The sequence below is a fragment of the Alexandromys fortis genome, unplaced genomic scaffold (assembly GCF_014885135.2).
Source record: "Alexandromys fortis isolate MF-2015 unplaced genomic scaffold, M_Fortis_MF-2015_v1.1 scaffold_253, whole genome shotgun sequence".
Classification (NCBI taxonomy): domain Eukaryota; kingdom Metazoa; phylum Chordata; class Mammalia; order Rodentia; family Cricetidae; genus Alexandromys; species Alexandromys fortis.
Genome location: NW_026068124.1, coordinates 338,624 through 366,606, shown reverse-complemented (window position 1 = coordinate 366,606; position 27,983 = coordinate 338,624). Strand labels below are relative to the sequence as shown.

The following is a 27,983-nucleotide window of genomic DNA, read 5'->3' as shown; positions in this document are numbered from 1 at the left end:
ACACAGAGAAACTCTGTCTTAAAAAAAACTAATAATGATGATGATGATAAAGAAAATCCCCTTACAGAAAGTTGTACTATATTGTCAAATACTAAATTCTGTGTTAATATGGTACTATTTTAAGAAACAAGCATTTTGTTTCAAATATCAAATGTTGGCCATCTTATTATAGCATTACAACTAACAGCTTTACTTCTCTTATTTATCTATTTTCTATAATAAGTAAATGTGTTTTGTAAACATGATAAAATATTACTTCAAAGATTAATTTTAATAATGAAATAAAGTATTTTCTATTAATGTACTTTGGAGACTGAGAACCTGTAAGATGTGGTTTCTGGCTCTGAGGTTGGCAGTTTGGAAAGAGGATGGCACGTATGATGACCGTAGCATGAGACAGAATATGGCAAGAGCTTGCAGAGAATGACAAGCAGTGTGTTACTTAGAAACAAAGGGGAAGAAAAATTACTTTTGGCTGCTGAGGCAGCCACCAGAGTGTTTGAGATGAACATTAAAGAACGGCTAGGGTCCTATCAGGTAGAAATATAGAATGGAAGCATTGAGGGAACTGAGACACTGTGGGCCAGCTGTGGCAAAGGAGAGTGGTTCTGATTGGGTAGAGAGCAGTGGACCCCTGGGTATAGAGAGGAGGATACACCTAGACAGATAGGGTCCCAAAGCAGGCACCCAGAAAGCTTTGCTAGCGTGCTTCTGAGTGCCTCCGATAGCAAGATACCCCTGGGTGTCCTGGTGGCGGAGCAGCTATAAGCCCATGAAAGGCCATGACTTCCTTCTCTTACTGTTTGTAGATAAGTCATTTGTATGGACGCACTGAGGGTTGATGGCACAGACCAGGCAGGAGCATGACAAGTGTGACCAAGGAGGATGGCCTGTCTAGGTTGTGCCACAGGGGATGGAAAGGAGGAAAGATGGTTCTTATCTCTGATTACGAAGTGATGAGAGGAGATAGTGTCGGGGAGTGAAAATTACATGGATCTCAGAGAAGAGGAGTCAGACATGCCTCCCAGGTTTGCAGCCTCTGTGTCCAGAGCCCTGGGACTCATTACAGAGTTCACGGACAAGGTTACGTGGAGGAGGAGGGTGAAGGAAATGAGACAGGAGTAATTTGGCACTAACAGCGCCCCATCCTCCATTGGTGCTGATCTCTCTGGCCCCTGCAAATGTGTCTCGCTGTTCTTCGTCTCCTCTTGGGAGGAGTGAGGGGCACGAAGAAGGCAGGGAGGTTGGATTAACCCAGAGGGCGCTTGTTAGTGTAAACGCAATGGCTACCTGTTTACTCTAGGAACATCTCTCAAGCTCATCCTATCCCAGTACACCTTATTCTCTCTTGCCACTGGGAATTCTGACCTCCCTGGGGATCCTGGATGTTGTCTGTCTGCCACCCTCACCTCCCCAGCAATGTACACACACGCACATGCACACGCACGCACACACACACACACACACACACACACACACACACACACACCAGGCAGGAAAGCCTTGTCCCTCAGGCCGATGTCTAGTTTCTGTTTCTCTGCTGCAACCCCAGTCTGGGCTGCTTTTCTCGGCCCCTATCGTCATGTCTCTTGTTACTTACATTCTTTGCTGAGGTGCAAATGTGTTTTCACTAAGCTGGTGTTAACTAGGAAGGGGCTGCTGATGCTATAGATGCATTCGCCGCAAGGACAGGGCTAAGGCTCTTGGACGGAGGAACTTCCTGTTGTTGCCTTGGAAGTACAGCTTCGAGTAGCCCTGCTTCATGCTGACTCCTAACAGAGCCTCCTTGGAGTCAACTCATCCTCAGGAGAAAGTCACGGGGTGGATAGGAAATATCTGGCTAGACCTAATGGCAAGGCTGACCATTCAGACTCAGCCTCAGACGTTGTGGTTCATTTCAAATATTAGGAAAATTAATTCACTTGACCCTAAAAGTAACCTTTAAAGGCAGCCAGCCAAGGCCCCTGTTAGGCCTCAGGTTGTCTTTCTTTGGTTCTGGTCTATTTCCTCTCCTGTCTTTTCCTCTCTATTCTCCTGTTTTCCTCAAGGCCCTCCCATCTTCAGACTGCTAGGCTAAGCCTGCCAGTCAGCACCTGGACCCAAAGCTCAGCATCAGACCGAAAGAGCATGCTGCTCTGCTCCTTTTGAGTTCCCATCTTACAAGGTGTCAACTTGTCCCAGGGTCCACATTCACTCCTAGAGACCTCTCTGCTGCCGGGTGGGTAGCTGTAGTCAACCTGAGGTCAGGTAACCAGACAGGGAGCAACAGGGCAAGTCCAACTGTGACAGAGTTTGGGGCCTACAAAGATGCGAGTGAGGCTCAGCAGCCAAGCTGAGGAGAGAGAGTTGAACGGCAGCAGTTACAGTTGGAACGTACGCAGCAGAAATAGAATCCATTCTTTCTATAATAAGATGCTGGGGACTGCAGACCCTCAGACCCTGAATTTTCTGCAACCCCTTGCCTGCCGGAGTAAACAACTTGTTTTCCTGTGCTTGCAGCTGCTCTGGACATGAGACCCTCATGAGTTCCTGATGGCAGGGGAGTGATTTCTGGTGGGCTTGCAGATGAAAAATCTCGAGAACTAGGGCATGGACATTAGTCAAGGAGAGCCTATATAAGCTGCCCTGGAACACAATTAAAGGGGCATTCTTGTTTCAAGGATGATTTCTCTCTCTCTCTCTCTCTCTCTCTCTCTCTCTCTCTCTCTCTCTCTCTCTGTGTGTGTGTGTGTGTGTGTGTGTGTGTGTGTGTGTGTGTGTTTCAATTGCCAGCCCCTTGCCCAACTCGATAACCGTCCCATAGTGTATGGGCCAAACGGTATAATAAGACATGTCCTGGGGAGGAGGAACTGGGTGAGAGAGCCCATTCCTTTGTGTGGATACCCCTCCTGAAACCCACTGTCTCCTTCCTTCTGCAGGTGCTCTCTCCGTGGCTGACAAGAAGCATTTCTGGCCCAGCTGGAAGTGAGAAGAAAGGGTGAATCTCCTGAAGACCATCCCAGAGGCAGTGGGATCACCCAACAGTAAGACATGCTTTTCTACCCTTGGACGTGTGCTGAAGCCTCCACCCCAACACACACACACACACACACACACACACACACACACACACACACACACACTGTCCTTCCCCAAAAACCCCCTCTAGCAGCAATTGGCCGCCTGAGCAGCTGTTTAGCAAAGACAGCCTCTGATATCAAGCACTGCCTGCATCTTTTATGTCTCTCTGCCACCTCTCTAGCCAGGCCTGTTGTGAGCTCTCTGCTGCTCTTCATTTTCCATGGGGTACGGGTGAATGGCTGTTGCACACACCTGTGCTGATGACTGCGTTTGCACAGTGCTGGAGCAAGTGTCACCCAGAGATGTTGGTGACAAAGGCCAGTCCCCTAGTCAGAGACCCTTACCCTGTGAAGCAGGTGAGGACTCACACATGTGCACCCCAAAGGACTTGATGAATGGGAAGGGAAGAAAACTGCACCCCAGGGGTTTACGATGGGTTTGGAGAAGTAGTTCCTTGGACTGGATTAAGCACTTTGAATAGAGAACTCGCGTTCAAGCCTCCTAGCAGGCATGAGTGCGGGTTTTATTGTTGTGGTTTAGTTTTTTGGTTTTTTAACTCCCTTCAGATCCCACTGACTTATGTAGCAGTGTGGTTAGCGATTTATAAGTCCATTACCCAAAACCACCCCTTTGTCTTCCTATATGCCGTGACTGGGATTGGGTCTGTTATGGTGAGATCCAGTCCCGACTCCCAAGGACCCTGTCTGGGATTTTATGTTTTCATGATGTCTTAGGGCCCCTGTAAACCTCACCATCCTCCAGCTTTCCTTCTGAGTAATTATTGTGTATTGCTCAGAAAAACCTGTTTTTTTTTATAAAGAAGGAGGAAGTTGGTGACACACACAAGTGAATGTGGCTGTCCCAGTTTCTCAAGTAGTTAGTGGTCACAAGCGCTCATAGAAGAGTCTGAGGAGAAAAGAGCAGGCAGCCCTGACTGTCTCAGTTCCTGTCCAGATGCACTGTGGTGCTGGTGTAGTGATGGGGGTCAACATGCTTTGCCATGAGGAGACATCCACGGGGGTCAAGACAGAACTACATTTTGTGGGGGACAACTCCCCTGAAGTCATGGCTGACAGTCTTATTGGCATTTGGAGCCCGAGAACACAATGATGTAGTTCAATGTCCATAGAGGCTGGGAGAAGACCTTGAGGAATATGGAGGGCACATAAAAGATAGAAAGTCTGAACCAGACTTGCAGATATGGTGAGCTACCGTGAGCATGTTGCCTCCTGAAGCTAAGTCTAGCGATTTTCTGTGAGACTGAGGTGGCACTGTGGCTTTCCCCACGGACTACCTGGTAGAACTCTACTCTCTCCTGGCTAAGGTTGTTGCTAGCCTCACACAGCCCAGCCTGCACCCCTTATAACTGCTAGTGTATGGGGAGAGAGTTCACCTGACAGACAGCTCCTATGTGGCTGTGTCTTTCTGGAGAATGGGGGCTTCTACCAAGAAGTTGGGAGTCAATTCAAATAGGAACCCAACCTCTCACCCTAGACTCCCTGACACACTGACTCATCACTGAATTGTCTCTCCAAGTGAGCGGCAGGGTGGTGTGTCCTGGAACCTAAGCACAGTTGACACTATTGCTTGGATGGGTGCTATTGGCAAGGACGATTTTTGTAGCTAATGCTGGAAGTGTGGCAATCAGAGAAGCCGCCAGCTGTCTCACTTAAATTCTTAGCTCTCGTTCTCTTTTTTTAAAATCGTTTTGCTTACATAATCCACCCCCTTTTTATTTTCTAATTCTCTCCTTGCAAAGCTGGCAGCAGAGGGGAAGGGCTGGGGTGGATGGGGTAGCAATTACACATCAGTTTGGGGAGCATTTACATTTTGCAATTACAATTTAAAAATAAGTCTTGTTAATGATCTCCACGTGTAAACGACAAACCTTAACTGACATACATATTCTCCTGGGTCTGCGTGCCTGCCTGCCTCCCTGCCCCCCCCCCTGCCGCCAAGCTCAGTGGAGGCAGAAGTTCCCAGGGAGACACAGAAGGGGCTATGGAGGCTAACTCAGATCTAAAGGACAGTGAGGGCCATTAATGTGTGCCTGAGGTTGGTTAGAGGACAAAGGTGGATAATCAAAGCTAAGGATAATCAAACCAAGGGCTCCGGTGTCTGTTCCTGCTTGTACTCACGCTGAGTGTTGGCTCATGCCTCTGAGGTTCAGAGACTCATGGCCAGTCTCTATGTCCTTAGGAGGCGCACCATCAATGCTCAGAACTGGTGGAAAAGAAAACCGTTTCCCCAAACAGCAGGTGCTTTCCCAAGTGGGAACTTTCTAAGTCCTGTTGGGTAAACATGAGTTCTAGCCCATCCCCGTGGTCCAGTGGAAGAACCCAGGCAGTGCTACCCTGTGCCAAGGAGCTGGTTCCCTGTTCAGACTCCAGAAGGGAGCAGCACATGTTGTCTCCTCAGTGGGAAGGACATGCCAGCATGTGTTGATGGGAGTCCTTTGATTTCGCATAAACTCACATTTGAACTTGACCCAGCAAGAGTCCGTTCCTAGCTGGGCTATTTGTTGGCTGCAGGACTTGGGCAAGCTCTAGAACTGGGGTCTTTTATCACCATTGCTCCTTGTCCCCCTCTCCGCTCTTCCCCAATCCTTCCTTTGCTCTCTTCCTTTCTCTTTTTCTTTTTTATTTTTTTTCCAAGAGAGGGTTTTAGTTATGTAACCCAGGCTAGCCTCCATCTCCTTCCCTAGCCTCCCAAATGCTGGAGCTACCTATTACAAACCCAGCTCATCATTGTCTATGTAACTAGAACAGAAACCGCTCATAGGGCTTTCGTGGCAGTGACCTCACACAGTTCTGGTGCCTGGGAAATGCTCAGAAAATGTCACCTCTTTTCAAAGACCCTCTCTAGCCGTTCCAAGGAACCTTCTTTCTATACTGAATCTGTTTCTTTCGAGCTATCGTGAATACTAAGCAAGAGGGCTCTGGCCTGATTTCTCCAGGCTTTTCCAATGTCCAGCCACCTTCCTGCTGGGCACTCCCAAATGCTTCTCCTCTTCTGAAAGTTTTTCAAGAGCTCAGCATCAAAGTCCTAGTCTAGGTTTCCACTGTTGGCTAGATGCTCTGCCTCCTCACGTGCGGTTCTCTTTCCTAGGCACTCCTTGGGCTGGTGGCCCTTCCTTTGCATCATCCGTCTCTGGGCCCCTTGTAAGTCTAGTGTCTGTGAAAGAAGAGCATGAGCCAGAGGCCCTCTAAGAAGTCGTTCCTTAGCTCCCCTCCACCCAATCTCTGTGCAGATGCTATTAGTCTTCCAGGCAGCTCCACTTAGGTCAGTCTGAGCTAACACTGGCAGTCAAGGGCTCACAGTTTCTGCAAGTCATGGTCACACGCACCTGCAATCTCAGGACTGGGGAGACCAAGGCAGGAGGATTGTCAGCTTGAAACCAGCCAGGGTTACATAGTGAGACCCTGTATCAAAATGATAGCAGTAACAATAACAACAACAATAATAATCCTATATCTTATAGGATTTTTAGTGTATAGTATTATATAATATATAAATCATACTATATATTTATATAGATTTAAATCTTAACAGTGTAAAACAGACAAAAATAATATATAGTAGTATATATGATGCAATATACACAATCCTATATGATACTGTATATCATTTACTATATATTATATTCTATTAAATCATATAATATGTAGTATTATCTATCATATGTGTTACTCTATATGTTACTAGTATATACATTAGAATCCTAAGTTCATGTCTCTTTTGTCTTTCATCTTTTTTTATATTTTCCCTTTTATTTTTGTGGTTTTTGAGGCAGTTTCTTTCTGTAGCTCCTGGCTGTCCTGGAAATCATTATTGTAGATCAGGCTGGTCTTGAACACAAAGCAATTTTCCTCCCTCTGTCTCCTGAATAATATCTCAGGCAGGCATAATCCACAATGCTTGGCCTTTCTCTTTCAACTTGATGGCATTTCTTTTTCACTATAACTTTATTTCTAATTTTGCAATAAAACTATATACTCTATATTATGATTCTATACACTATTATGGTACATAAAATGTAATACTTTTAAAATGTTTTAGATTCATTTATTTTATATTTCATATGTATGATTGTTTTGTTTGCATGTGCGCATGTGTGCCATATGCACGTCTGGTGCTCTCTGGACATTGGCTTCCCTGGAAATAGAGTTAAGGATGGTTGTAAGCTGTCCCGTATATGCTGGGAAGGGAACTGAATCCAGGTCCTCTACAAGAGCAACAAATGCTCTTAACCACTCACTGAGCCATCTTTCCACCTCCAAATATAATGCTTTAAATACTATGTGTAATAATTTTTGTTAGAGGATATATGCATAATATATAGATATATAAATAAAATTTACCTGAGCATGGTAGTACATGCTTATAATCCCAGCCCTCAGGAGGCTAAGGAGAGGTCAAGAGTTCAAGGCCAGCCTGGGCTACATAATGTGACCAGACCCTGCTTCAAAAATGAAAATGTAGTGGTGCACATGTTTAATCCCAGCACTCAGGAGGCTGAAGCAGGCAGATCTCTGAGTTCCAGGCCTGCTTGGTCTACAGAGTGAGTTCCAGAACAGCCTGGGCTACACAGATAAAGCCTGTCTCAAAAAACTAAAAAGGAAAAAAAAAAGGAGAAAGGAAATCTGGCACTGTATGTAAAACATATTATATACCATCTCATACAGTGTGTATATAGTATAGGGGTAGTATATTATCTACATTCTTTACCTTGAGACTTAGAATATTTGCATTCTGTTGCATAAGTGTAGTTACCTCTAGATTCTGACTGGAGGTTATTTAGAAGACTGAGCTATGCTGGGCAGCGGTGGTGCACACCTTCAATCCCAACACTCGTGGAGACAGCTGAATCTGAGTTCAAAACCAGCCTGATCTACAGAGCTAGTTCCAAAGGGCTACACAGAGAAACCCTGTCTTGGAAACAAAACAGAACCAAACAAAACAAAATAAAACCAAAAGGACTGAACTTTATTGGAAGGCATTCAACCCACTGTGGACTTGGAAATGTCACTCGGCCACCTAATCTGCTTGTGTGTTTTGACTGCAGGAAAGAGACAGATCCCCAGGGTCAGGAGCACAGTGGTGTAATGACCCCCCTCCCCGTCCCTCTGGATTTCCCCCTTCAGGAGTCATGCTTACTTGCTCCTTCTTGTGCAAATACTATCCTCCTCCCTGCATTTCCTTATATGTTGTAATACGCAGAATTGTTGGTTTTGCTGGAATATCACCTCTAAATATGCTTTTTCTGTATTGCTGAATGGGAATTGAGGTGAGTTCTCACTGACTTCATCTACACCCTTGGCTGACAGTCTGGCTGAGCTCATCATCTTCCTCTCAGGCCTTTCACACTGGGCAGATGCTCTGCCACTGAGAAGCACCCTCGGTTCTGTGCCTCAGGTCGTCATGATGCTGCGCTAGCTTCCTCTCTGCCTGTGAAGATCCATGGGAATTGTGGGCTCCATTCTTCTTCTTTGATATATTTGATGTGCATTGGTGTTTGCCAGGAGTGTCAGGTGCCCTGGAACTGGAGCCACAGACAGTTGAGAGCTGTGATGTGGGGTGCCGGGAAGCGAACCTGGATGCTCTGGAAGAGCAGTCAGTGCTCTTAACTGCTGAACCATCTTTCCAGTCCTCTCTTTGGGGGTTCAGAATTGGTATAGTTTGGGACCTAAAGCTTGCTTTGCTTTTGTCGTTCTTTTCCCCGGTCCATGGGATCCTCTTGACTCTGAAGTTACTTGCTTGGCTTCAGCTCAGGGAAATCTTCATGTATTATTTCTTTACCCTTCATTCCGTACCTCCCCCACGCCACCCTACCCCCCACTCCCTGCCCCATAGTCTCTGTCTTCTCCATAGGACACACCCATTGCTCACACATTGCCAGGAGCCTAGTGGTTGGTTACTGAGTCTGCTGTTTGGGAACTGAGTTCTACTGACCATCCTATAGCCAACTTGCTGCTTGACCTGAGCAAATTTTTCTGAGAAATCAGAGCTCCTTGTTTTTTCATGACCTACCTCACTCCCTCTGACTAGTAACCCTAAAACCTTGAGTCCCCACTACTCCTGAACCAGGGTAGATATGGTGAAGGAAAAGCTGGGGTACAAATCAGGACAGCCTGGCAGCTGTCCCCCCGTTGTGAATCATTGCTAGGAGTCCTCTATCTCCCCAGCATCCACTGTCCTTGACCCTCCCAGTCCCCCTGAAATGGTCTTCCTTACCTCTCCATTTCTCTCTACTCATCCTGCCTTCCCTGTACTGGCTGCTTTTGTGTGTCAACTTGACATAAGCCAGTGTCATCAGAGAGGAAGGAGCCTCAGCTGAGGAAATGCCTCCAGGAGATTCAACCCATGGTGGGTGGTACCACACCTGGGTTGGTGGTCCTGGGTTCTTTAAGAAAGTAGCTTGAGCAAGCCATGATGAACAAGCCAGTAAGCAGCAGCCTTCATGGCCTCTGCATCAGCTCCTGCCTCTAGGTTCCAGCTCTGCTTGCGCTCCTGTCCTGACTTCCTTCAGTGATGAACAGTGATACGAAATTGTAAGCCAAATAAACCTTTTCCTCCCCAACTTGCTTTCTGCTTATGGTGTTTTGTCACAGCAATAGAAACCCTAACTAGGACACCCCACCACCCCCTTTTTTTTAAGCCAACACACATGCATATAGCTTTTGTTTAAGAAATAATCCTGGTGGTTCAAGTCTCCCGCTGGGATCATTTTCTCCCTTATACAAATCCCAGCACATTCTGGCTTTGTGGGAGCCTAGGCAGTTTGGATGCTCACCTTACTAGACCTGGATGGAGGTGGGTGGTCCTTGGACTTCCCACAGGGCAGGGAACCCTGATCGCTCTTTGGGCTGACAAGGGAAGGGGACTTGATTGAAGGAGGGGGAGGGAAATGGGAAGCGATGGCGGGGAAGAGACAGAAATCTTTAATAAATAATAAAAAAAAATCCCAGGACAAGGACTTTGAAGGTTGGCTTTCTGACTGCCCCAGAGCCTCGGCTGCTCTGACCACATACAACTAGCCACCTCAGGAGAAGAGAGCACCGAGGGGCCTGCAGAGAGTGGCATTCATCCATCCCTGCTTTGGCAATCAATGCCCTTGAGGGATGTCATCTTAAATGACGACCCCATTTACATTTTTTCACCCTGACGACCTTCCTCATACAGCTCACTTTCCCTGCCTACCTAGGTCACCCTGCTCCGGACAAAATGAGTCAGGATGCTTACTTTTCTTTACCTTCCGCAGCTCCCAGGAGGTTGGTGTCTGTTGTAAGTCAGAGCCTCTTCTTAATTGGTCCTTGAGGACAAGTGGGCAAAATTATCTTCTCCTCCACCCACTGGTCCATGCCCTGACACGGGGGAGGCTTATCTTCTAGGGAGAAAGAAGGGGGAAGAGAGGCACAAGGTTTAACTTGCTGAAGGCAGAGCCCGTTCTTTTCCATCGACATCATAACGATAGGAAATTAGTCGTCATCGCAAAGGCTCCATGTGAGCTGCACTCTTCAGACAAGTTGCTAGTGTTCAGAGAGTCTGCTGCCAATATGAAACACGTCTCCGGGTCTGATGCAGCTGGACGGGCAGAGCATGACTAAAGGTTTCCCTAGGAGAAGCCAGAGGCCTGCAGACTCCTTCCTAAGGCTGGGATAAAAGGGGAGGGGATGGCAGGAGGAAGCCAGGAGCCAGTGGGAGGCAAAGCACAGCCCAGTGATCTGCCCTTCTGTCTAACAGCTGCCTGCTTTAGAGGCTATGAGGAAACACACTATTGCTGACCTCCGACGATGTCTCTCTCAGCCGCCCATGCGGCTTACTACCCGGAGTCTCTCTGAGCTGAGAAGGAAGTAGAAAGCTTAGGAGAAAGGCACAGCAGAGGGAACTTCTGTGGCGAGGCACGGCTAGAACTTAAGCAGATGTGGCCAGAAAGGGTCACTTCCTAATTACTGAGTGCCCTGGCTTAAAACACCCAATATCACCGAACGCTGGAAAGAAAAAGACAAGAGTCTCTGCCTTTGGATCATTTACAATAGGGACTCTTCTCAGTCGCTGCTGATGGTCCTGAAAAGCCTTGGTGGGGTGGCAAAGAAGGCTAACTACAGGGTTCCCTTTCCCTATTCTACCCAAGCCCCAACAAAGCCCTCGGGTTCATATTGACGTGGAGGCACCCATAGGACCTGGGTCAGTGTGAGTCAGAGTTCTGGCCTCCGATGGTTGCATGTACAGTCAGGAACAGGCAGCCTGCGGCTTGAGCCTACAGGATGTGTTTTCAGAGTTCCTCCTAGACCGGGAAATAGAGCATCAGGTTCCCAGCTATGCGTTGCCTCTGAGATGAGACGCGGCCTTCAGCCAGACGCTCATTATCTCGTGTTCACTCTTCCTTCCTAACTGAGCGCACGGTCCAGTCAGGGCAGGAGACTCTGGATCTGCTTCTTCCAGCCCGCTAAATGCCTTCCATCCTTGTCTCGGGTTTATCATGTTACAAGACCTCCCCACCCCCAATTCTTATCTCTGGTATCAGCACTTTCTTTTTTCATCTCTTACTCATTCATTTTTTTCTATAAAAATAACAAGAGCAGAATGCAATCAAATATTTGCATACATTTGGCCCAGCCCTGCTTGCTACCAGGATTACTGCACCAGCAGGGAAGCAGCAGCCCCACTGTGGGAAGGGAAGGGAAGCACATGCCTTAGCTGCCAACCAAAGGCAACATGCTACACACAGAGGACACCAGCGTTCCCCACAGCCTGTGATTTTTAGGGGTCTGGACCACGTGAATATCAAGGGACTGCCTCGGTAGAGGGCCAAGTTCAAGATGGCAACTCGATCTCATAAGCGCTTTGCCTTCTCTATGCTGGTCTCCTTTCCTTTCCTCCTTCCCTGTTTTTCTGAAACATTCCTACTCGAGGAAAGGGCACAGCAAAAGGTGGTCGCTGTTTCTTCGGTGTTACTGTCTTACCCTCATCAAAATTCATGATGAGGGAAGGAGCCCACAAACTCATTCTTGCTGGAGACACCATGGCAGCTGGACGAAAAGGGTCCCAGGTGTGTTTGTTTTACACTTTAACAATAAGCCAGGGCTGGAGAGATGGCTCAGCGGTTAAGAGCATTGCCTGCTCTTCCAAAGGTCCTGAGTTCAATTCCCAGCAACCACATGGTGGCTCACAACCATCTGTAATGGGGTCTGGTGCCCTCTTCTGGCCTTCAGGCATACATACAGACAGAATATTGTATACATAATAAATATATTTAAAAAAAACAATAAGCCAAAGAAATGGATCTGTAGCCATCCAGGTGTATGCATGAGAAAGGGACCTGTGAACTCACGTTGCGTACACTTTCAATCTCACAAAAAGCACCTAGCAAGTGGCAGCTGTAGCTGTAAGCTTGTCTCTGCTGGGGGAGCAAAGACATCACTAGGCAAGAAAGGACATGTGGTACAGAGGGGGATTTTTGATGACTTGGAATTGTACGAAGCCACCTGTCCTGCTGTGGTGTCCCAGGTCTGACTGTTGATGCGGGCCAGGGACGGAACGGAAAGGAAGGGAGCCTTCATGGTCAAAGAGTGTTTGGAGCAAAATTTTGATGAAGGAATTGACATGGTTGTGGAATACAGAATACTGCCCTAACTGACAAGAAACACAGCAAAAGGTGCAGAGGACACATCTTACAGGGACAGAGGACATGTTTGCCAGAAGGAGTATGAGTCTGGAGTCCAGGAAGAGACTCACTTCCCCTCGTATCAGAGCATCCTCCTCCCTCTATGGGCTTATTCTTGGCACACCAGTTACATAGAGTCAAGGCACATGCCCCCATTCTAGCTGCAGTGAGGACCGAGGTGGACTCCCCCTGAACCAGAGCAGGGCACCCACTGCTAAGAGCAGGACAGCAGACGGTAATAATTAGAGCCCAGCCCAGAGATCAGTTGTTTCCAAAAAGTCGCTTCTCGATCATTTTGGTTTCCTGGAGATGAATTTAAAGACTTGGGACCAGGATCATTCAGAGAACACAGGTTAGTGCTTCTCAGAGAGGAAAAGGCCTGGCAGACTCTCTGAAAAGGCTCTGGCTCCATGGGAATCTGAGATTCACCGAGTAACGGACTTAAAGAGGCTTTGAAGTTCCCTGCTCTAGTTCCAGCCCTTCCCTGCTTCCCCTCTTAAGTTGGTGGACCGCCCTCAGCCCTCAGACTAGTCTAGAGAGGCAGGCAGGGCATCAGGGAGGTAGCTGCCTGGCTTCAATCATCCTGGATCCCCAGCATCTGAGCTGTTTGTCTCTGTTGAGTTGGGAGCCTCAAGGGCCAGGCCTGCTTGTGTTGTTTTCTCAGCTCTGTTCCCAAAGCTGCTGTCAGCTCTCCACAAATAATAATAAACCTGGGAATCGAGCGTGTCGAGGGGGACTTTGTCTTCTGAGTCCCTGGGTTCATCTTTAGACTTGTTTCTCTCCATGTGTGCAGACAAGAGAGAACATGTGGTGGGGATCTCAGGGGACCAGGCTTGGGTCTCCCCGATGCCCTGGCAATCTACGGTCGCCAACACCCCGTGGAAGAGCTGAAGGGCTCTCCTCTGTCACTAATCACTGGAGCTGCAAAGGAGAAGACACGTGGTTGCATCCAAAGCCTCAAGCCCCCTCCTTCATGTGTTCCTCTCTTTCTCCCACCCATGTTTGGGGAGACTCACTCACAGAAGCCTGGAGATAAAAAAGGGAAGAGGGTGACTAGGTGTGATAGGGCATGACTATGGTCCCAGCAGCTCAAGAGAGAAGCCCTCGTTCTGAAGAGGGGAGGTGCTGAGGGCCCTGATGAGCCACTGTGATCCTCAATAGTTTCCAGGGAGCCTTCAGCATAGACCTGTTTTAAAACAAAACAGAAAGTTCACAATTCTATCTTTAGGTAAGAGGGTTGGCTGCCTTAGGGGTGGGCAGGGATCTGATCCCGTTGCTTCCATTTCTAAGTACAAGAGAAGAGTGTTTGAGAAAGGAGAAATTTCTGTAAGTTGAATACTGTTGACAAAAACAAGACCCAGCTTCAGGGAGTGTAAAGTTTGAGAAGCTAACAACACCCCGCAGGGACAGAGCAGCACCCCTTTTCAGCAGCCTAACCCATCAGAAGTGCGGGAAGCCCCTTCTGCTTCCCAGCAGCAAGGAGAACAAACCTACCTCCTGGGACAGCGCTGAGAGCACCATGTTGCTGCCTCCTTACAGCAGACGTGCTCCCCCCCCCGGCCCCGCCCCACCCCAACCACCCCTTTCTGGTTTTGTGTTGTCGTGTTATTTTGTTTAAAGGAACCAAAGGGAGAGAAATTGCCAAGTTGTAAAGTGCTTAAAGGAGAGATGAGATTCTTCATCAAAATGCTAAAAGCTGGAGGGGAGAGTAATGTGCAAACTCTTGCCTGCTATTTATGGGATTGATTCTCAGATCAAGAAGAGGCAAGCAGTTGGATGAAAGGAATTATTGTTAAGCTCCTCGGTAGGAGGATCTAATGGACAATTGCTGCTATCAGGGGGAATTAAATTGCTGTTTCAGTTTGTAAAATATATCAGCGGCTTTTTGAAGCCAGGGAAGGTGTGACAGCTAGGCGGGGAGGCAGGAGACAGAGGCTCCGCCACTCCGCTGAGCTGGTACCAAGTGGGAGCAGCTGAGGAAGGGGGCTCTGGCCCCTGGTCTGTGTTTTCATGCCATGCTGAAGAATGGCTGAACTGGAGGAACAGTTGGAGGGGACTGGGAGCCAGCGAACTCTGAGCCCCGATCAGATAGGACCTCTGTGAGTTACAACCATGCCCCCCCCCTAGTGACGGAGCATGACAGCAGGTCCTTTGGTGGGAAACCTGGCCAGACTGGAATGCAAGGAAAGAGAGTTTTGTTCACTGAAGAGTGAGGAGGTGCTGAGGGCGATGAGGAGGGCCTATGGTTCTCAGTAATTCCCCAGCAAAGGCTGGGGCCTAACCCAAAACCATGATTAATCAAATTCTTTGCCTTTTGGAACCAAGGGATATGGAGTGGAAAAATAGCGCTCCAGAACTGGCTTCTAGAGCAAACTGGTACTCATCTCTAGGCTGGATCGTAAAGGGCTGCTCAGAAAAGCCTCTTTGGTCCACTTACACGGTGACACATTGTTATCCCAGACAAGGACGAGCAACAAAGTGGGCGGTGGGGTGGAGATAGCTGACCTGGGAAGGGCCCTGGAAGCAGGACGGCTCCTCGGGGTGAGGAGCCAAAAGGAGGTCTGCGCTGCTCATTTGCTCCGTGAGGCACTCAGGGTTGATGGAGGAGAGAGGGAAAGGGATTTTCACATCTCTTAAGGAATCTGCTGCGTCCCCGCTCTGCTCCCTGGAGACCAGCGTCATGCTACTAGGGCGTGACCCAGCACCACCTTCCATGTAGGAAACCCTAGAAAGGTGGCAAAGGAATTTTAGCATGATGAGCTATAGGTGGCCAGAGGGCTCTGTGGGTCTTGTTGTTATCGCTGCTTCCTACTCAACTCTGTAGATGCAAGCAGGAGCCAGAGGGGCGCTAGAGAAGTGGGCCTTCTGGCTGTGTTATTCGGCAAGAACCTGGGCTCTGGGCCAGTTCCAGTGTGTGTCCCGGGATTAGGGTAACTGTAGAGCAAACCAGCCTTAGGACACAGAGACATGGCAGGACCAGACCTGAGAGCAAACCCTAACCCACACATCCTTCTCTTAGTGATATGACCACAGATCCTTTGCCTGGCTTTCAAGAGCCACTCTGGGCTTGACCTGACTAAACAAAGGACTGCCGATTGCCACAACATCCTGAAATCAGAAGGAGCAGGAAGTGTTATCTGCTAGTCTCTGGCTTTCATGTCTCCAGACTTCAGGTCCGGAGTCTTCCTCACAACCTTAGCAGTGCTCACTTGAGTCATCTTCTACAGTGCATTCTGCAGGGTTTGATGTGTTTGATGAGCTGTGATAACTTACGGGTCCAGGTCCTGGGGTACCTGGCTTTTCCAATGATTCTCCAGCTCCCATCTTAAAGACCCTGCATGTCTCCCTCCTTTGAAAACATTTCAATCAGGACAACGGCTCAGATGTAAAGTCCCTGTTCACATGTTAGAACTTTGTAACAATTGGTTACACTCCATTGTCCTTCATCCCTCCACTGGCCACAGACTTGCCCCTGTCCCGTTCTCTGTACTAACTCCAGGCATCCAGGGACCACAGTGTTCCTGTGGACACTCAGCTTCCAGCGTGTGGTTTCTAGCCTTTACTGAGTTTTACAGAGACCTAGGGAGAGTGGTGTGTGTATGTGTGTGTGTGCGCGCGCGCGTGTGTGTGTGTGTGCGCGCACACATTCATCTACACGCCTGCGTTTCTTTAGATAAATCCACAGAGTCACATGAAATCAGTGACAGGTTGACACCGTTATTTCAAGATTCATCGCTCTGAGTTGCCAGCAGAGGAGACCTAGCCAATTCCTTCCCACCAACAACACTTTTTTTCCAGGCATAATTTATAGCACTGGGGTGAATTTGTTTCCAAAAGATGAATATCACACTATCAGCAACAGCTGCCTCTCATTTTTATTTGTTTTTAAATTTGACTCAAAGTCCAATTCTCTATACACATCCAAAGCTGTAAATCCTGAGGAGACTGATTACTTGATTTAGTAAACAGGTTATATTATATAATGCAATAAAGAGGGGGCCCTACAACGCCTCCTTCAGGTGGCTTCTGGAAAGGGAACTGGACTGGAGTCTGTCACAGGGGACAAACCTTGTTGCTGAAGGGAAAGAATGGTTGAGGCGGCTGCCCCTGAGGGAGAAGCCAGCCAGGTTACTAAGGCAGCCTGTCGGCCCCTCCTACCGAGTCCACAGTGTTATTCCAGCCTCCTGCAAATCTGTCTAGACGTCAGAACCGCTGGTCTGGGCAGCTGTACAGAGAGGGGAAGACTTTGGGGATGCAGGTGGAGAAATAACCTAGGAGTCTATGGGCTAGGATGTGGGAGGGGTCCGGTTTTGCTGGCCTCAGGACTCTCCCCCACCTCCACTTGCAAGTGAACTGGGGGAGGAAGAGGAATGGGGAACTGACACTTGGAAAGAAGCTAAAATGCAATTGTTACCATTCAAATCAGTATATATATGTATATGGGGGAGGGGCTAATCGTGGTCTATGATTCTGCAGATGCTGGGGGCTTCCTTTATTCTACAATCCAAAAGCAAAAGCGCTTGTACAAGAAAGCCTACGGGTTGTGGAATGTAGACTTGTGGACCCTAAACACAGGCCAGAGCCTGGGATTTAAGAATAACCTTGTAAATCTTAGTCAACTGATTTTGCAGATTGGGAAACTGAGACTCAGTCTCCAAGTGAGACCTTCATAGGCTCTGCTTGTACTGAGCAAGGAAACCCATGGAAAGACAGAGGGAGAGAGGGAAAGAGGGAGGGGGAGGGAGGGAGGGAGGAAAGGAGGAGGAGAAAGCAGGGTTTCCTAGAGGGTGGTCTGAGAGCTCTCCTAACTGCTTATTGGAGGGTGGGCAGAATCCCCAGGACCACCCCAACACTCCAGACAAGAGGATGGTGAGTCCAAGGCTAGCATGAGCTGCCTAAGGGAGACCCTTATTCCAAAAATAAAGTATAAAATAAGGTGACTAAAACAAGACCAGAGGGGGAGGAGGAGGGGACGACACGATGTAAGCAAAATCATCGGGGTCAGAGGATGGAAGTGCCCCTCCCCCTCGTCCTTACGCCAACCACCTGCCGTCTCCCGGCTGAAGCAGAGGAGCGTGACAGGGAGGGGCCAGAGCAAATCTGGTCTCTCCTTCCTTCTCCTACCTCAGCACCGGATGCAAGGATACAATTTAGTCCCCGCTAGGGTCAGGGGCCAGGAACAAATGCTGTCAGGCCAGCTGGCCAGACAGTTCCCAATTAGACTTTGTTTCTCATCCTTAAGGCCTTGAGCCCCCAACCCCTACACCCCTGCCCAATTACTGCCCAGCAGCATTAACCCCTTGGTGCCCCGGGCCGTTAATGGAATGTTAATTGGTCTAATGGGTTTCATGTCAACAAGTCCTAATGAGCTCCTTCTAACGAGCTTGGCAATTTTTTTTTTCACAGCCTGTGTTTGTCAACACTCTGGAGTTTGGGCTCCAGTCTGAGGGCATCGTGGCGCTGACTCTGGGGTGCTAGAGCTGTGAAAGCAGGGAGAGGGACATCCCTAAGCTGCACATTCCCGTGTCCCAAACTGGAGAATCATCTGTACCTGCCTTTGTGGCCCTGCTTCCCCACTACCTCACTTGACTCCTGGGCCTGCAAAAATGGCACTTTGGGCTCCTTTTGGTGACAGTATCAGCGACACAAATCGCCTCCTGCTGAATACCTTGTGAAGTTGAATGCTGCGTGGGATTCCCCCACCCTGTAGTTACCGCATAGTACAGGTTTCGGCATCAAAGAGAAAATTCTCAAGCAGAGCCTACAGACCAAGGAATTCTCCGCGGTAACTGTTCCTCAGAGCCCTCCAATTACCGCCTTGGCTGTAGTTCCTTGAATGCCCTGGTGTGGTGTCTAGTGACAGAAACGAGAGGGCCTCTGGACAGGGCCAGCAACCCCACAGAACCGCTGAATAAAACCGTGGAGCCCTGGAGCCCTGAGCCGTGAACTGGGTTCTCTTTCTGCTGCCAAAGAAACTGCATAGGGCAGGTTTCCCCAAAGGTCCAAGACCTCAGCTACTGCTGAAGAACACCCCCCCACACACACACCTCCAGACCCTGACGGGATGAGTTATTGGATCCCCACATTCCTCTCCAGGATGGGGCATATGCCCTTTCAAGGAGGATCAAGCCGGATAGGGGTGCGTGTGTGGGTGGAGGGATTAAGGGTACAGCAAGTCTCCTGGATAAGCATGGGGGCGGAGGTCTCAAGACAGCTGAGCTCTGGAGGGTCAAGTTTCCAGAAGCTTCTGTGCTTGTTCGAGCTGAGAGTAACTTAAGCCTCTTTTGAAAAGGCCTCCAGTTCTCTCGCGGGAGAAATCCTTAGAGGGCAGTGGGCAGTGGCTTAGGGGCTTATGGTGACTCCAGAGAAGGGGAGGAGCCAGAGCCATCAAGACTCCCTGCTGCCCAGCTTGGCTCAAGTTGAGAACTAAAAAAAAATTTCTCCGCCTTGTGGATGGTTGATTCTAGAAGCAGAGCACTCGGAGCTATCCTTCCCCGCCCTGCAGCAGACATTATCGAGGATATTTCTCTTAACTGACCCTGCTTCCACTATGGGATCGGGAACAAAAGGATAGGGATTTGTGACTTTTCTGTTTTACCAACATTCTCCTGTTTGAGTTTTTGATTTTTTTTTTTTTTTTTTTTTAGTTCTGGGGAGTTTTTTTTTGCCTTGACTTCACTATGAGTTTCTTACTTACGGAATGAAGTTACCAACAGACTCAAACCCAATGTTAAAAGAAATAGTTGCCCCGACAGGCTGAGAAAAACCTTCCTAGATTTTGCTCCGGGAGTGTCTCTGCCCTGTGCGCCCTCTTCCGGAGACTTCTGATATTGCAACCCTGGCACCTCCCCCCCCTTTTTTTTTTCCCTCGGTAACTGAACATCTAAGATTGGTGCTTTGTGTGTGTGTTGGGGGTGGGTGTCCTGGCTCATTCCTATCCCGTACAACGTCCCAAACTCTAGACCCATCAAAGTGGTTTTATCTAACAGAGTTCTTATCATCTCCCAAGATCTCTATGTCCTTATTCTCCCAGGTTTCAAAAGAGGGCTTGTTTTATTATCAAGTCTTTTGGGGGAGATGGAAGGGTAAAGGGTAAGGAAACAGGATCTCACTATGTAGCCCCAGGGGCTTGGAAACTCATTATATAGACAAGGCTGCCCTCAAATCTTGCTGTGACTTCCTGCCTTGCTTCCCAAGTGCTAGGTTTACTGATGTGTGCCACCACACCCGGCTCGCATCAAGGGTCTTCATTCGGAAGGTCTTTCTAATGTCTCAGGACATTTGCCTCTGGCCCAGGGATGTAGGTCATTGGTGGAGTACAGACATAGAACAACATAGCATCCTGGGATCCCTCTCACACACTGCAAAGGGGGAGGCGGAGGAGGAAATAATTTGCCTCCTCCTTTTCCTTCTGTAATTCTCTCCAGTCTGCCCTTGCTCCCTGAAGCTGACAACAACCCAAAAGCCTGGCCATGAAGACAAACATGGATATTGTCCTGGCAGAGGAACCAGGCTCTCCCCCTCGCTCTCTCTTGGGCATCTGTGCAAAGGCTAGACCATCTTGTAGAGACGGATGCAAGGCAAGCTCAGTGGCCTGTCTTCTGAGGCTGAGGAGTGTGCATAGGCCTCCGAAGCCAAGATGCTCACTCGGCCTAGGAGAAGCTGTTGCTCCCTGCCCTGCCAGCCCCACCCCCACTTTACTTTCTTCTTTCCTGCCAAATTATCACCTCCCTCCACCAACCGTACCCCCTGGAGAGAAGATCTGGCCGCGTTCATCCATCCTGCCCACTCCTGAGCACAGTTCCCTGCACAGAGTCGATATGTGATAAGCATCTGTTGAATGAAACATGAATCCCCACTGCTTTTGCGTGTGCTTCTTGAGGTCAAGGCATGCCTGGTACTTTGGAGAATCGGCTCAGGCCAGGGAAGTTCTTTCCTTCCCTTCATGAAAAGAGCGGTAATAGCAACAACCACGTGCACACGTGTGTGCACACACACACACTCATATACACACACACAGAGAGATACACATGCGCTCTCTCTCTCTCTCTCTCTCTCTCTCTCTCTCTCTCTCTCTCTCTCTCTCCAGAGACCCACATCTTTTTTTAATGGCACCTCTAAGATGCCTTTAGGTTGCTACAGACTTTAGGTATGTGGACATTTTGGAAGGTTCTGGGAAGGGGTAGATGGATGGACCCACACACCCCCTCCCAATGCCCTCAGGGAGAGACAGGGAAGTCTGAACACTGGCTCACAAAGACTTCTAACTAACCAGCCCAGGAGACAATTTCTCCCGCCCCATGTTCCTAGGCTTTCCTGCCCCATGCTGGACAGAGCTCTATCAGCAGCTACAGTGTGAGTGTTTGTCTCTAAATATTTCAGGGCATCCATTGCAGCTCAGCATCTCTCTGGGCATTCTGTTTCCTGGGGTGGCACTGCCAGACTGGCTCGGCTTACAAACCATGGTCTAGCTCAAGGAGAAACTTTGAAGCCCTCAGGGGGCAGTTTGTGCACTGGTGAGGGGGTGGTGTGGGGTGCAGTGGAATAGACATACACACAGAGACACACACAGACACATAGACACACACACACACACCCCTCATGATCTGCCCCCGCCTATGTAAGAGGCATTATGGCTCTACATACTGGTAACTATATTGAACCAAAACTGAAGAAAGTCCTGGTCACAGTATGAATCTAAGAAAACCAGGAAGTGATTAATGCTTTCCCGTTCTTTCCACCCGCCCCCAAAACCTCCTGGCACATCCCCTCTGGACTGGTCTTCAAGAGGGCAGATGGCCCATGCCCCTTGCTACCACTAGGGGTATGATGAGCACACATGGGAGGGCAAGCCTGGGGCTTGGAGACCCCGAGTGTGGAAGCAGGAGGCCTAGGGGAATGCTGATAGAAGGCTCTCCAGAATACCTGGGAAGGGTTGAGCAAGGGGCGCCCTCATCAAAGGGGGGGGGAGGGACGGGTAGCCCTGCCACCAGCCAAGCTACCCATTGCATCCCCTTTGCCAAACAGGCCTGAGCTGATGCTGAGCAAAGCATCACTGCGGGGTACCGATTGTTTTACATATCGTTTGAATATTACTTCTTTTGAGTCAAAATAGCACAGCAAACCCCTCTCTACCTAGCCCCCTCCCACCGTTCTGATTCGTTCCTCTGAAGAACCTCCAATCCCTGCATAGCCCATCAAATCCAGGTGTTCCAGGTGAAAGAGAAAAAAAAACCGTGGAGATCGTTAGTTCCCTGGGTTGCCTGTACCCTGTACTAATGGTGCGGCCCCTTTTCTTCTGCCCGCAGATCCTCCATGTGAATTAATCCCATGATGCAACATGCCTCCCCAGCCCCAGCTCTGACAATGATGGCCACGCAGAATGTCCCTCCCCCACCCTACCAGGACAGCCCCCAGGTGAGTGTGCCAGGGAAGAATGGGGAAGTACCTTAGTCTTGGAAATCCCACGCGAGGGTGGAACTGGGCTATTCCTACCTCAGCTTTAGCCTGTCAGCCCTGGGGAGGCTTCTCTGGAGAGTCTGGTCTGGAGAATACAGATCCTTGAAGAGTCATCAGACTTGACAAAACACCAGGCTCCGACACTGCCTAGGTTAATTTTGTCACCCGGACCATAGCCTGGAGTCTGTCTGCCATTCTCTCCCTGCGGACATTGAAAAGAACAACGAAAGCCCTTAGTTCTGCTTAGGGCAAAATTCACACTGGAGATCTCGGTATGTGATGAGCTTGTGTTTAGGAGACTTCCCATTTATCCCAGGACCAGACCTCCCTTCCCCTGGTCTCTTGAGTCCTTCAGAGCAGTGCCTGGCTACCTGCCTGTTAGAAGAATCTCTTGGGGGCTCTGCTGGACTTCTGCCTAGAAAAAGCAGGAATCTTGGTCCGTGACTTCAACTCCCCTTCCCCAGCCCTTGTCTTCCATCATTAGTTCAGCTCCCTGTTCTTCTGAAACTCCCTCTCTGGCTGCAAAACCTGTGATCTTCAACAGCAGTGTCTTCCCACCACTTTGGTCCCTCTGGGGTTTTTGTTTTGTTTTGTTTTTCCCCGGGAAGCTGCCAGCTTGAGTGGACTGGGCTATTGCGGTCCCTGAGATCCATCCCGTCTTGTCTCTGGACTTTAGGTGTCTCCCACCGGCCCCTGAGTCTCCAAAAGCCTGAGTTCAGGGGTTATGCTTTCACAGGAGAGTACCCTTTGGGGGCCTTTACCTGGTGTTCTCATCCTTTCTCTAAGAGCAAGTCTGGTCAGTTCATATCAGCTCAATAATTACCTACTGGGTGAGTGGCATGTGAACTGTGCCCACTAGAAGGTCCCCTTGGCCTTTAAACAAAGGGAGGCCCTCCTGCGCCTTCTCTGCAGCCCCCCCCCCCTCCTTCTCCATCCCTTATACACCAGCCAGCATTTCAAACACGACCATCCTCACAGACCACGTGAAAATGAGTACTCAGGTGTGGAGACAGGGCAGAGGGCTTTGTTCCCACCAGGACCTATGGCTTCCTGATGCCCCATCTTTCGTGTAAGCCCAGTGCAGCTGTCCTGCACACAATGTCACTCCCAACTTCAGGGAAGTTGCCAGATGGTGTGAGACCTCTTTGCTGACCATTTCTGACTCCTCCCTCCGAAAGTACAGAAACCCTCATCACTCAGTGACCTCCCGGCACCGTTCTTTAGTCTCCAGGCTTGTTCTACACCACACCTTCACGTTCTTTCTCCAGAGCTCTTCAACGTTAAGAAATGGGATGAGGATGGAGGCTGTAGAAGAAAGGTGAAGGCGGAGATGGAGTGGGTGGAAGGAAGCAGGGAGTAAGGTTTCCAAACAGAGGCTCTGGCAGCTTCTTGTTTGTGGAAGAAATGCTGCTTTCTCTGGTCCTGCAATACTGGCCTTTGGAGTTCGATGCCCCCAAAGGTCGTTTTCCCTGTTCTTCAGGGCCAGGGTGAGCTTGGCACTAGCATTCCATGCAGCTAGTCCCCCTGCCTTCCTTTCTCTCAGCTTTCAAGAGCTAACCCCAGCTTCTCCGGGGAAAACTCTGCTCTATTTCCCTTGTAATGTCATTATCCTAAAGAACCAGCTGCTCTCTGACACGGTGTCTTCAGGAAAGCCTGGCCTTATAATAGGACCGTGGGTCAGGCACACAGGGGACTCATCTTAAATGGGGGACTCTCAGGAAACTCTTTCATTGCCCCTTCAGGTCTAATCGGTGACTTCTGTTCCCTATGTGACACGACTCTCTGTCACCTCCCCGGAAAGCCAGTTTCTTTCACAGGCAAGGAATGGACAGTCTCTGATATGGAGTCCCCAAAATGAGAAAGGGAGCGAGAAGCAGGGCCACTCCTCGGAGACCCATGCAATCGTTTTAATAATGTTCCCGTTGTGCTAAGGGCTAGCAATACTGAGCATAATCTATTCAAATGCACAGGAGACTGTCACTTTGGAAAATTAGGAATCTGCATTAAAAAATTCCCAAGCCCCGGACCTTCTTTATAATAAATTAGAATTTTTTTTCTAGGCAAGTTCTTAACTTGGCAATTTTCATCTTGAAGTTTGGGGAATAAAGTTATTAAAAAGGAGGGAGACTTTTTTTTTCCCTTTTCCATTTTAGTAGAGCAGCATTAATGGTTACGGCCCCATGCTATTTGGGCATAAGCCAAAGTGGTATGGTGGCTAAGTGGCTCCCAGCTCTCTGGGCTGTTTGAGTTTGTCCGGGGGAAACTCTGTGACTTCTCATAAGGACATCATCCTGTTTATTATACTCTGAAGACTAACTGTATATTTAGAAACTGCAAAAAACAATAACCCAGTAGAACCCTTCAAGCAGATACTTTCCTTTGCTTGGCTTTCTGTTGAATTCTGTTGAAGCGACAGCGCCCTCTACTGTGTAACTCCAATACCTCATACTCTGGTTTCTCTTTAGATGGCTCTTCAGTATATTTTTGTCTTTAAAAAAAACTGTAACACTTTAATTCCAATATGTTGTGTCTGTGCCCTTGATCCAGACCTTTATTTTATGCACTGAAGAGACACGGGGGGACTGCTCAAACTCAGAGTTCTATAAGGATTGGTTAAAGAAAATGTTGTCTACAGGGAGGTATGAAGTAGGTGCATGGACCCTCAGTTGAATGCATTGTGTTGATTCCTAGATCACTGTTTCTGTTCTTATGCATCTCTGCCACAGTGGGCTTGGCCATCACAGTCACTGAGATGTCTACAACCTCCACTACTATCCAGAATTGCTGCCAACTCTAAATGGAACCCTCAAAGTCATGTCCCTTTATTATATATTTATAAAATACCAGCAAAGGTCACTCTGCTCTCTTTTCTAGGATTCTTGTGGTATCAACCACCCTGTGACTCTTTAGTTCTAGTCGTATATAAGGTGTTCCTATCCTCTCTTTCCACCGCAGAAATACCTGGAAGTCTTTCTGTTTCTTGTCAGGCAGCATATGCCTGTGCAGCATCCTCCACCATGCCAAGTTCTCCCTTCTGCAGCTCCATCGGCAAATCCAGGAAACGGATTTGCTAGTGAGGGCAGCAGCTTCTCCACCCTTACCGAGCTCCAGGAAGCACAAGACAGCAAGCCCCACCCTACCCTTCCTCAAACACAGACACATGCCTACTGTTCCGTAAGTGTTCTTGGTTTACGGGCAAGACACATACTTAAATCATCTGGTCTACTGGTGTTGATATTCAGTGTTTAATATTCTCGGTCTGTGCATCTCCAGCAAACCCTGCTGCATGAGCTTTTGACCAGGAAGCAGAAATCTTAATGGATCCTTTTTCAGCTCTGGTGAATGTGGTACTCAAGGGGTAGGGGAGATTAGGAATAAATGATAGGCAGGTAGCTTGGACTTGACACGGAATGACATAACAAGACTTGCTCTGAGAGGGACTCTGACAGTTTCCTCAGGACCCGCTTCCTCGTTCATCAGAGGGCACAAGACGGCAACTCAGAAGGAAGCCCTTTGATAAAAAACAGAATTCTACTGCTCTGTCCCCCTGCAGCCCTTGGAGTAAAGAGAACTATGTCAGGAACCAAGGAAACTGCACTCATAGATCCAGGCTCAAAATGATGCTTTCCTCCCTTCCTGCAAAGGAAGGTAAGAGGAGCCAGAGGCCAGACTCCACAGAATCCTCTCTTGCCCCACTTCCCCAGCTTCCCCTCTCTCTCTCCTAGCCCTGATGCTCCAAGCAGAACCAGGGGTGCATCAGGCCTGGGGAAGCTGGCTGGGCTTTGATCAGTCATTAGAATCCCCATGCTGGTTTCATTAACAAGGCAGAAGGGGGTGGATGGGGCCCCTGGCTGTGAATGGCCTCCATCCAGGCCGTGCAGCTGTGCCGGGCAAGCAGGTTCAGATGTTGTCACACTCCTTTACATCCCTCTCATCTCTTTAAGGCCAGGAGCCCCCTGCCTTGCAGGGTCCTCTGCTCAGCTGCCTGTGAAACACATTCACTTTGCAGCATCGAGTTAATTCATCTGCTTTGAAAGTTCTCCTAAGCCTTTTCTGTAGCTCTGATTGACAGTTCCCCCTGCCCCCCGGGGCAACACCCGAGGGACCATATGGGAGACCCATCTTCCTTCGATTTGACTCATCAAAACAGATTCTTCTCTCTCTTTTATTTTGTTGTGGGCCTTTCTTCCCTTTATATTCAGTGACCTTTCTCCCTGCCTGCTTGGGCCACCTATATCTTTAGACCTGGATTCTTCATTGCAGAGAAGGCAAAAGCAAACTCCAGGTTCTAGCTGGGCCCTTTCTGCCCCTGCATAGGAGATGATGGATCGGTCCCAGGACTAGAAAGCCCGTTATAAACATGCTCAGAACCTAGTTTAGGTTTTACTGTTGATTAACTTACTACTTCAGTTTCTGCCATCACCAGAAACAGAGATCTTATTGTCTAACTTCCTGTCTCCAAGTAGGACAAGTATCCCAAACAGCTACAAAAATAGTTAGCAGCCCAAGGATGCAAAGCCTAAAATAAGCCAGGGAACAGGTGATTCAAGTCAACAGCAGGACTGAGGAGCACTGTATATGCTGTGTCCTTTCCTATGCCATCTTTGGAGACTCCGTGTCCCTGGGACCTAGCAGGAGGAACTAGGTGAGTAAGACACCAGGATTCCTGTTGCTCTTGGAGTTGGTGGTCTGGAGAGTAGGATGTCCACCACAGCAGGCAGCCAAGCGTCTTGGGACGACCCTCGCCCTGTTTCTGCTATAGTCCACAAACGCAGGCGAGTCATTTCAGTAATGATCGCTTGCATTCACTCATCTTCTTGAACAAACGCTGAGTGCTTCCTGCAGGCCTTGCCAACTGTGTGCTATGTGTTAGAAGTGTAGAATTAAGAGTTCCTGTCCCAGCGGGGCCTTGGTTTTTGCAGGGGTAAAGAGGAACTTCTGCCCTTCTTGCCTTTCACCTGTGAACGCTGTCGTATGAACCTGGGGTGTGGGTTTCTCGGCGTCTGCTCAGCCATGCTGGGGTTTGATTCCTCACTGTGTCTTCTGCACATCTCTCTGGCCCAGATGGGATTGAACTTTAATTACTTTTTTATTAGGAACACAATAGGCATATCAGATATGTTTTTCCAGCTAAGAACACACACACACGGATAGACACATGCACACAATCAGACGCTGTTAGGCTCCCCAAAGGGTCTATTGGAAATCATTGACTGGCTTGGGACTATGACAGAAGTGAGCAATCCTGTGGAAATGAGTGGGAAGGAGGGGAGTGGTCACACACACCCCCCAAAACTGTACAAAGCTGAGACCTATGAGACAGGGTTTCCATCCCTTTCCTGGCCTCTCTTATAGCTTCCTGTCAGCGATGCTCCAGGTACGCAGCTAGGAGGATGGGGGAGGCTGCAACTGATAAGACTCCCTTTGCTAAGCCACTGCCTATAAGGCCCTGTATAATGAGTTCATTAGTCCAGACCTCTCCCCCCATTGAGCGGCACCCTATCTCTTCTGTGGACTTGTCTGGCCCAGGGATCCTGTGGAGAGGACTCAGGCCTTTTGTCCCAGGAACTCCTCCTGCCAGGTGCTGCCTGATTCTGTCAATGCTCCCCCTCCCTAGGGTGACTGCAGGTATCTTGAGGAGCCCTCTGTAGCATCTTGCTTGTCCGGAGCATTTTAACTATCACTCACTCTTTTAATTCATTTAATATCACAGATGTTGAAAGTGGGTACAGATACAGACAGGCAGGGGCCGAGGGTACCTGATCCTGCAGAGTGTGGAAGAAAGAATGGATTCTTG

General features: G+C 48.8%; 1 protein-coding gene across 3 annotated transcripts in view; it reads left to right on the top strand.

Annotated features, from left to right (window-relative positions):
* The window catches only part of Pknox2 (PBX/knotted 1 homeobox 2), a 270,318-nt gene that overhangs the window by 169,339 nt on the left and 72,996 nt on the right, over positions 1-27,983 (top strand). For all 3 annotated transcript variants that reach the window (XM_050125637.1, XM_050125639.1, XM_050125640.1), the window contains exons 3-4: positions 2,919-3,023; positions 22,036-22,144. In XM_050125637.1, the coding sequence (XP_049981594.1) occupies positions 22,058-22,144 (87 nt within the window). In that variant the 5' untranslated portion in view covers positions 2,919-3,023; positions 22,036-22,057. The remainder of the gene's footprint in view (positions 1-2,918; positions 3,024-22,035; positions 22,145-27,983) is intronic.